At 44.8% G+C, this 10,218-nt stretch overlaps 1 protein-coding gene across 1 annotated transcript in view; it reads right to left on the bottom strand.

Annotated features, from left to right (window-relative positions):
* ITPR1 (inositol 1,4,5-trisphosphate receptor type 1) overlaps positions 1-10,218 on the bottom strand; it is a 413,260-nt gene that overhangs the window by 26,300 nt on the left and 376,742 nt on the right. The window contains exons 56-59 of the mRNA XM_045285628.1: positions 7,356-7,551; positions 5,590-5,682; positions 4,190-4,329; positions 3,241-3,406 (exon numbers count right to left, since the gene is read on the bottom strand). Coding sequence (XP_045141563.1) covers positions 3,241-3,406; positions 4,190-4,329; positions 5,590-5,682; positions 7,356-7,551 — 595 coding nt within the window. The remainder of the gene's footprint in view (positions 1-3,240; positions 3,407-4,189; positions 4,330-5,589; positions 5,683-7,355; positions 7,552-10,218) is intronic.

Genomic DNA, 10,218 nt, shown 5'->3' with positions numbered 1-10,218 from the left:
CAGGGAGGGAGGGGAAAAATGAGGAGCTGATGCCAGGGACTTAAGTGGAGAGCAAATGTTTTGAGAATGATGAGGGAAATGAATGTACAAATGTGCTTTACACAACTGATGTATGTATGGATTGTGATGAGTTGTATGAGCCCCTAATAAAGCGATTAAAAAAAAAGATAAATAAATAAATAATAAAAAAGAGTTGGGTTCTGCTTTTTATATGATAATACAGGCTGTGAGTCAACTGCCCTGGGTTGGGACTCTCATGTCTGACACCAACCAATTGCTCATCAACCTCTCTGTGTCTACCCTGGTTTATCAGCGAATGGTTGGGCTGCACTGTGGGGCTGCTGAGTTGTTAAGATGGGGATATGTGTGAAACCTCTGAACGTCAGATTCCTTCTCCCAGGCAAACGCCAACATGTGGACATGCTAAAAGGTTTTGAGAAGACGGAATACAGACTGAAAGAACTTTATGTAAGCATTAACTGTAGTTGGTAGGTTTGTATTTTGCAGGGTTCTGGGCAAACAATTGTAAAACCACTTTCTGTATATTTTAGGGTTGAAGGAAAACAAAAGCAGTGTGGGTAATAGGATTAAGATTTTTTACTGTCAAAGAAAGGAGTTACAAATATGGAAAGGGAAAAAGAATAAATAATCTGATATTGAAATGGAATTAGAGATGTCACTATGAATGTGTACCTTTCCAGGTGTTTATAAACAGATGTACAGAACAGATGTGTGTTCACACGTGTGTGTTTATAGTCTCTCTCTCTATACAAGTATGTGTATATTTGCATATATGTATGTGTTTGTATATATATGTGTCCCCTACATCTGTGCCCTAATAAGCCCGAGAGCAGTACCCATCACAGAATGAGTACACCTTGTCCCTAGATTGTAGCTTCTAATTGTCATTCCCTACTAAAAAGCACAGTGCTCTTTGGAGAAATGGCCGATTCAAGGACTAGGGCAGGAAAGGTAAATGGGGAGCTTTTGTTGATCCAACGAAGTAAGAAAGGGCATAACGAGCGATGGGGACATGACAAGAAGAGAGATACAGCTTGAGAGGGCTGTCACGGGTGAAAGCTGGGGCAATGTGAGCATCAGAATAATCACCATAGCAAAGGATTATAATGTTTTACGTCCATGTTGTTTGTTAGAAATTCACACACATACATATGTGGGGGAGAAGAAAGGGTTATTTCTTATGTAGAAAGAAGAATGAAATAAGAAAGTCATCATTTGGCAACTATCACGATGCTAGATTAGGGTCAAGATCATCAATGGATGCTACAAATGGTGAAGGTGTGAGGAATGACAGGATATTTACACAATCTCAGTCCCCGCCCCCCATGAGATATTTGTTACAAAGAATCCACTTACATTGGGAAAACCCAGAAATTGCCACCTTAATAGAGGTGATCAAAGTTGTCACTGATTGTTAAACGAGACTGGCAGCTGTGTCTCCTGAGATGATGTACCGAGGAAAACACAACTGTCTTTGAGATGCCCATAAAAATGCCGCACTTCAAGCTTGCCCAGGGGAGAAATCAGACAAAGGAAAACCAAGGGACAGGCCACAAAGTAACACTATGTTCTTTAAAAAAATATCTAAAGAGGCATGATGATGAGCTACATTGGGGACCTGGGATTTTCTTTGACCATTAAGGATGTTACTGGTAAAGGGGTTGAAATGGAAAAAGGTCTACATTATTATAGTATTGTATCAGGATGATTGTCAGATTTTGATAACTGTACTATGGATATAGAAGAAAATTTCATAGTTTTTAGGAGATATAAAGATTTGTGATAAACAAACTGCTCAGAAATATTGTGTGCATGTGTAGAAGACTGCGGCAAATTCTTATCTTTGTGGAATCTGAATGACAGAGATTCTTTGCACTCTTCTTATGACTTCTCTAGGACTCTGAAATTATGACAAAGCAAAAAAATATTTTTTAAAATTTTAAAGGGAGAAAGAGCAATGTATTTAAGTTTCTAAATGAAAATTTTTTATTTCTCTTTGCATCTCTACCGGTAGGAAATGTATATGTTTAAGTAATGACACAATGAATAATATTTAAATGGTTACTCATCTCCCAGCTTCCTACATATTTATTTCCATTTGTATATATTTCTCTGTCATTTCCTATACAGCAAACATTGCTGTGGTAACCCAGGCATCTCTTTCATGTAGTGGCTTGCTACTAATTGTTGAGTGTCTATAATGTGTCAGAGTAGCCTGGTGGTTATATGTTGGGCGGCCAACCACAAGGTCAGCAATTTGAAACCACACGTATCTCCAAGGGACAAAGACCAGACTTTCCACTCTGGGAGTTACAGCCTTGGAAATCCACAGGTGCAGTTCTACCCTGTCCTGTAGGGTCACTAGGCATCTGCATCGATACGACCGCAGTGAACGTAAATGTGCCAAGTTCTATGTTAGTGTGGCTGTTGTTAGATGCCATGTGTGCTTCGGACCCTATGTACAATAAACCAAACATTGCCTGGTCCTGCACCCTCCTCATAAATGGTGCTACGTTTGAGCCCACTGTTGCCGCCACTGGGCCAATCTGTTAGGAGTAGTATAGAAACTACCTCTTAGTCACCACAAAACTTCAAGAAGTACTGTGTAATACTGCACCCATTTTACAGTTCAGGGAACAGGTGCAGAGAAGCTAAGTGAATAAACCAAGCTTACGTGGCTAGTAAGTGGCAGCAGCTTAAACAGAAGCCAGGTCTCACTCTAATCCAAATTCTAAATTCTTTTGCCAAATACTCCACAAAGGATTTTCCTTCCACTTAATGTTTCTCTGAGCAGTGAGGACAATCCCACAAGTTGGATTTGCACCATAGGTGTCTTGACTAGGTCTATTTTTCTGCAGGCTGACTTCCCCACTGGCAGTTTACTGAAATGGGACCCAGGATGAATGATCCAGCAGCCCAACAGCAAGAGACCCTAAGCTGTACTCCTAATGAATGTGTGACCCCAAAGTGTATGCCAGAGCGCAGTCCAGTGACTGCTGCACAGAATTCAGCAGCACCCCAAATACTTCCCAGCACGACAGAGGCAAAGGAGGAGGGCTCTCAATAACCAGGACAGAGGTGTTCCAGGATGCAATGCCTGTCCCCTCCCAGGAAGCCATGCATGCACGAGTGCACGCCCTTCCTCCCTGGGTGTCGCCAGGGCACAACTGAGGCCGAGAGAGACTCCAACTTGCCGCGAAGCTGAATCGTCACACTCACCACAGATGAAGCATGTGGTCTTCAAGATCTCTTCCTTCTTCTGCTTTTCACTCCTCAGGTCGGCGAAGGTGTCGATAATGACACCGAAGATCAGATTCAGGACAATGATGATGACCATGAAGAAGAATAAGAGGTCATAAATCACTCTGGCTGCAAAGAGGGGCTCCTGAAAGAGAGATGAGGTGCCTGAGTCCTGCAGGTCAGCCGGCCCTGGGCTGGGCATCACTGGGGGTGAGCACCCACTCCAGGGGTGCCTCACCTCTCAGCCGCCTGCAGCAGTTGGATTGAGGGCCAGACTTGTGCACTTAGCGGGCATTGTTTCCCAACCTGCTTCTGACTGGGGCTTCTCTTGAGATGCGATGCGCGGCTAAAGGAGTTTTCTGGGACTAACCCCACCACGTGTGTCTGAGGCCAACGAAGGCTTTTCGATAGCTGAGTTTTCACATGTAGACAGGGTCACGGCCAAATTCACTGCCAAGGAGTGGATTCCAACTCACAGCGGCCCTATAGGATAGCCTAGAACCACCCCTGTTGGTTTCCAGGCAAAGAAAGCCCCATATTTCTCCCAGAGTGCCTTGTAGTTTCGAATCACTCTCACCTCGTGGTTAGCAGCCCTATGTGTAATCATGACACCACCAAGGCTCCTCTGGATGGACTCAAACCTCCAACCTTTCGGTGAGCAGCTGAGTACTTTCACCTCTGGTACCATCCAGGGTCCTTTCCTGCTTCCTGGGACCTCAGCTGTTAGGAAATGGCACAAAGGCTGGCCAGACTCAAGCCGAAGGAGACCCCCGTATGAATGGATATAAGGGAGCCATCATTCTCAAGTTCTGCACCACCACTCACTGCTAAGCCCAGCTCTTCCTCTGAAGCTGCAGCTGACACCTAATCCCACTGCCTTGTGTACCTTGCCTCTCTCTGCTCGGCCTTCCCTTTGGGATTCATTTACCTCTTTGGACGGCTTCCGGAGCACGTCGCCCACTCCACCCCCGCTCCGCAGCCCGTGACTCAGGACGGTGACAATGCACATGAGCAGCGTCTCACACGTATGCTCCTTATCTTCTTCCAGCTCTTCCACCAGGACCAGCTCTGTGCACACAGCAAGGAGGCACAGATTTAAGGCATGGGGGCAACCGGATCGGTGACTGTGAGGTTATATTTGTGGACAATGCTAGCTCTCCAACTGGCAGGGACATGAAAAAATGAAGAAAAAAAAATGCAGCCCCCAAGAATCGATCCCTTTCTTTTAAAACCCCTCTGTGTCTGGGACAATTGAGTTTCATTACTAAAATGAGGTTGTGGAGCCAGTTCTGACTCCTGGTGACCCGCTATGGGCCTGAGCATGGAACTGTGCTCCACAGACTTGTGCTCAGTGACAGCTTTTCTGGGAATGGGTTGCCAGGCCTTTCTCCTGAGGTGCCTCTGGGTAGACTTGAATTTTCCAACTAGCAGCTGAATGACTCAACTTTTCAGTTAGCAGACGTACCCAGGGGCCCCCTAGCTCCGATATTTCATCTTTATCCTCATCAGTTAGCACTCTCTCTGGCAGTCACCTGCCTACCTCCCTAACACCATTGTGTCTTAGAATACAGGCGGTCCCCTGTGTTCATAACATCTGGACAACTCCCAGGGGACCTTTACTGTTACAGCACGTTGTCCTCAGTTTGAAACACTTGAACCAACCCCTCCAAAAACATCAAAGTCACTGCCCATGGAATCAATTCTTACTCATGACAACCCTATAGGGCAGGGTAGAACTACGTATGTGGGTTTCAGAGATGGCAGTTCTTCATGGGAGCAGAAAACCTCATCCTCCCCCTCCCCCAACACCCCAGGAGAAACAGGTAGTTTTGAACTGCTGACCTCAAGGTTAGCGCCCCAACTTATAACTACTGTGCTAGCCAGGGCTCCGCACTCAACCCCTACTTGCAACAAATTCCTCATCACAGTCACATTCACTTGCTGCACGAGCTGCTTTTACATCATGGCACGAAAGGCTAAATAAGAACCACGTGTTTCTGGCTGACCTCCAAAGGGATCTCATGTGTAACCCGAGGACTGCCTGTCTTAACACAGCGCCCGGAACCAGTGGGCACGCAGCAAGTACCGGATGAACCAATTAAACAGCTATTCTCTTCATATGCAGCCCTCTTTCCCCTCCACCTTCCTTTTCTCTCCCAGCCAGGCCTCCCTCTGCCCTCCCCCCACCCCCACCCCCACCACTTTGCTTCTACTGGCTTTACTTCTGAGCCAAGAATTTGCTTTAATCTGCTTCTAACATCATCTGCACCATCTAGGCCTCTGGAGGACTCTGACATTAACATGGGGCTCCAGGCTCCCAGGTCCTACCTTCTTTGGGTGCAGGGGAGGAACAGTTCTCCCCAGAATCCACCCTGCACACATCCGAGGACAGGAACTCACTTGCCAAACTCTCACTGGCTTCTGAGAGAGAGAGAGAAATTTTATGATGAATAATCTGGCAGCATATGGTTAAAATGTTTGAAGTCACCAATTCACGGCTGATTAAACAATTCTGTACATAACTAACACCCTACAATCCTGCATATAAATTCCAAGTGGAAATGCAATTTACACTTTCATTGGGTGATTGGGATGGGAAAGAAGCCAGAAATGTCAATTTCTGTAGACTTACTAGAAATACCGCACTTAAATAGCACCTCTCCAACTTTAAAGAAAAACAGCTGAAACGCTTAGACAAATACTATGGAAATCTGCAAGATTTCTACCAAGGGAAGCATCAGCCAGCAAGGGTGGAAATCTGAGGTCCAAACTGGTTTAGGTCAAAAGCCTCAGATGGTTGGCAGTCAATGCCATTTAGCATCAAATTGGAGGCTGACATGAAGTACCCAGAACACAGCATCTGGTTGTGAGAAAACAACGGCTGCCTGGCTCAATCTGTCCCAACAACTCCGGTGTGTTCCTGGGACTAGAGGCGCCTAGCTACCTGATGACAAACCAGGAACATTTTACTAAGTAAGGCCAGCTATTTCAGTTGAGGGAAAAGAGCACTTGGCTATCACTCAAAGATGTGATTCTTTCCCCTTTAAAACCTTCTCACAAGTGGAAAGGTCTTTTGTCCTTGCTTTATATAAAGATAATAGAAACGGGGCTGCGAAACTTCCACCTAGTAAAAAGTGGAAACCTCAAGCAAGCAAACCCAGAGATGGTCCCTGTTTGAAGGCATATAATGGGCACTGAGTTTCTGTTTTACAGCAAAACAGATAGTGGTAAAGGTGGCACAGCATGCTGAATGTAGTTGATGTCAGCTAATTATATACTTAAAAGTGGTTACAATAACACTTATTTTGGTTATATATTTACACAATAAATCATAAGGGAGACATATAAGAGTGAGTATGCACCCCTGGCATTTGATATTCCACATCATCTTTGAATGAAACAGCAAAGACTATGCTCTGAATTTAAAATGCTCTCTGGGTGTTTGAAAGATAAAATAGGGAGTGGGGAGGTGGTGGTAGTGATAGCTACATTGCTAAAGTCAACATTTTCTTTAGTTCTATTACAATAGTGAAATACTATTTTTGTATCTTGTTTCCTTACTTATAACAAATACATGCCAATTCAACATTTTTAACAATCCAATGGTATCAATTATGGTCATCATATAGCACCATCATTACCACTCTTTTAAATGATTCTATTCCATTAATGGAAACCCAGGGCCCCTAAGCAATGACAGTGATGCTCTTTTTCTCCCCAACGTCTCCACCCTCGTAACCAGGAATTCACTTAGTCTCTATACATTTGCCTATAATAGGGATGATCCCTATTATATAAGTGGGATCACCCCATTTTTGCCCTTTTCTGACTTCTTTCACTCAGCATACTATTTTTAAGGTTCATCCATGCTGTGGCCTGCATCCGGAATTTAGTTTTCTTGCTGCCTGAGTGGTATTCCGTGGGATGTATGTACCACATTAAAAAAAAATTCATTCAGTGATTGATAAACACTTAGGCTCGCTTCTACTTTCTTATTGGCTGTTGTGAATTATGCTGCAATGTACATTGTTGTACAGGTTTCTGTTTGTAAAGAAGTGTTCCTTCTACATAAAATCAGAAGGTCACAAACCTACCTGGGAGAGCCGTTTCATTGGGCAGCCTGTCTACTTCGAGGATAAAATCATCCTTGAAGAAGAGATAGCCCACTATGGAGAACAGGTACACCAGGATCAGAGCCAGGACCGCTGTCAGGATAATGGACCGTCCGTTGCGAGTGACACTTTTGATGACATTAAGCAGCGTCTCTTCTCTGTACACTAAATCAAAAAGCTTCACACACAAACAAGGGGAAGAGGATAGGGCGAGTTAAAGGTTTGATGTTAGATCTACATCAATATTCCAGAATGAAAACTTGCTTTATAGACTATCGCGTTCTTGGTAACTCAGTTGGATTAGATGATTTTCACAACACTTCCCATCTTGTCTATCTGTACAGTAGGAGCTGAGAAGAGATGAGGAAAAGTGAGCACACCAGAGTAGGGCAGGAAACAACCTCAAGTAGCACAGAGAGCAGTTCAGGGTCCTGGGAATGGAGACAACACAGGATTGTGCCAATGAGTTACTGAGAGTCCGGGGGAGAAAAGCGAAGAAGGTCCAGGCCCCGCTTCATCTAGGACAGCAGTTCTCAACCTGTGCGTCTTGACCCCTTTGGGGGTTGAGACCCTTTCACAAGGGGTCGCCCGATTCATAACAGTCGCAAAATTAAAGTTATGAAGTAGCAATGAAAATAATTTTATGGTTGGGGGTCACCACAACATGAGGAACTGTAGTAAAGGGTCACGGCATTAGGGAGGTTGAGAACCTCTGATCTAGGAGGTATTTCTTGTCTACTAGGGGCCACACACTTTGGAGACAGTAATAGACAAATCCTGGCCCTCCTAGAAGCTAGTCCTGTCTGGGGCAGGCACACAGACAGCACATCACTGCAGAGAGCAAGGAGTGTAAGTTTTAGATGCCAGTTCAAATCTCAGCTCAGCTATTCACTGCCCGGATGATCTCAGGCTAGGGATTTTCCCCTTCTGATCTGAGTCTCGGTTTCCTCATTTGCAGACTGGAGAATGTCGTTATTATAAAGGACAGACGGATGGGTACAGTACATAGTTATTGACATGTTCAGAGTAAGTGCACAGCAAATGGGAATTATTAATTTCCCGATGAAAAGATCGGGCCAAGGTGACATAGCTAATAACCGGGTGGTGGTAATGGACCAAGAAGTCTAAACCATTACTAGTCCACCCCCACCCGCAACTTGGGGGAAGACTGTTACATTTCCCAATGTATCTAGCTTGAGGTTTTCTCTTGGTTAAGGGACTTGCTCTTTGCATGAAAATAAAGAATTTCAGTAGATGTACTTAGGTATGGGAGAACTGATGGCCACTGTTAGAAGTATAGCAATCTCTGGCATTTGGTAGGGGAGTGCAGAGAGCTATGGAAGGAGAGCTCTGTGGCGTTACTCTTGGACCATAAGACTAGATATTAATATGGCTCCTGTGCTGCCCTGATCTCGATTCCTCTCCCTAAGGTCTTAGCACCTCCCATGCTTTGGTGGAGGCCCATGCACAGTGACCTCGGTCAGGGAACAAAGGTTTGAATCCTGACTGTTTTTAATTTGTTGCAAGATGTTCATCAAGCCAAGTGACCTCCCTGGATCTCGGTTTCCTCACTGGTAAAATAAGTGGACTACATGAGCTAATCTCCGAGTCCCTTCCAGGCTAAGAACTGATATCTGAGTTCATTTTCTAGTCAGTTAGCCTTTCTGCCTCCCTCCACGTCAATCTGCACCCTGGGACTAGTGTGGTGAAGGACGTTTCTTAAAGGAAAGCAGGGAGAAGCATGTTGTTACTGAAGAGTGAGGAGACTCTGGGTGACTTGACAGTGGTAACTCCATATAGAGCAGCAGTTCTCAACCTGTGGGTCGCTACCCCTTTGGGAGTCAAACGACCCTTTTACAGGGTCACTTGATTCGTAACAGTAGCAAAATGACAGTGAGGAAGTAGCAACGAAGATAATGTCATGGTTGGGTCCACCACAGCATGAGGAACTGCATGAAAGGGCCACGGCACCAGGAAGGCTGAGAACCACTGCTCTAGAGCATCAGTCAGTAGGGGCAGCTCCAGTCAGAAGCAGATGGCATTTGTTTTCTAAAGAGCCAGTGAGAGGAGCAGGACGGCCACTCGTCTCTATTTGCTGTTCATTTGAAAACAATGAACCTGGTACTACTTGAAGAAAGGAAATACTTCCTTCTCATCAGGCAATTCCACGTGTTCCACAGAGAAACCCTTGAAAACACAGAAAAGAACACAGGAAAAACAACCTCTCCCCCCCAAGAATCTCACCAGCTATAACAATAACTCAAGGATGTACAGTTTCTTCTGGCCTTCAAAAATCGTGATACATGCATACCTACTCTTACTGGTATAATGTTATACCCTAACACTAGTAATACAGTCAGCCTCTTTCTGCTAGCAATTAGGTACATTTTAAAAAAACCATTCTACTGGGGGCTCATACAACTTATCACAATCCATACATACACTAATTTTGCAAAGCACATTTGTTCATTTGTTGCCCTCATTCTCAAAACATTTGCTTTCCACTTAAGCCCTTGGCATCAGCTCATTTTTCCCACCCCCCTCCCCGTTCCTCCCTCCCTCATAAACCCTTGATAATTTATAAATTATTATTTTGTCATCTCTTACACTGTCCGATGTCTCCCTTCACCCACTTTTCTGTTGTCCATCCGCCAGGGAGGAGGTTATAGCTAGATCCTTGTAATCAGTTCCCCCTTTCCACACCACCCTCCATCCACCCTGCCAGTATCGCCACTCTCAGCACTGGTCCTGAGGGGTTCATCTGTCCTGGATTCCCTGTGTTTCCAGTTCCAATCTGTACCAGTGTACATCCTCTGGTCTAGCTGGATTTGTAAGGTAGAATTGG

Source organism: Echinops telfairi, unplaced genomic scaffold (assembly GCF_000313985.2).
Source record: "Echinops telfairi isolate 266 unplaced genomic scaffold, ASM31398v2 ScPeMD7_7474;HRSCAF=8512, whole genome shotgun sequence".
Lineage (NCBI taxonomy): Eukaryota > Metazoa > Chordata > Mammalia > Afrosoricida > Tenrecidae > Echinops > Echinops telfairi.
Note: the sequence above shows the minus strand (reverse complement) of the source record. Positions and strands in the feature narration are given on the sequence as shown.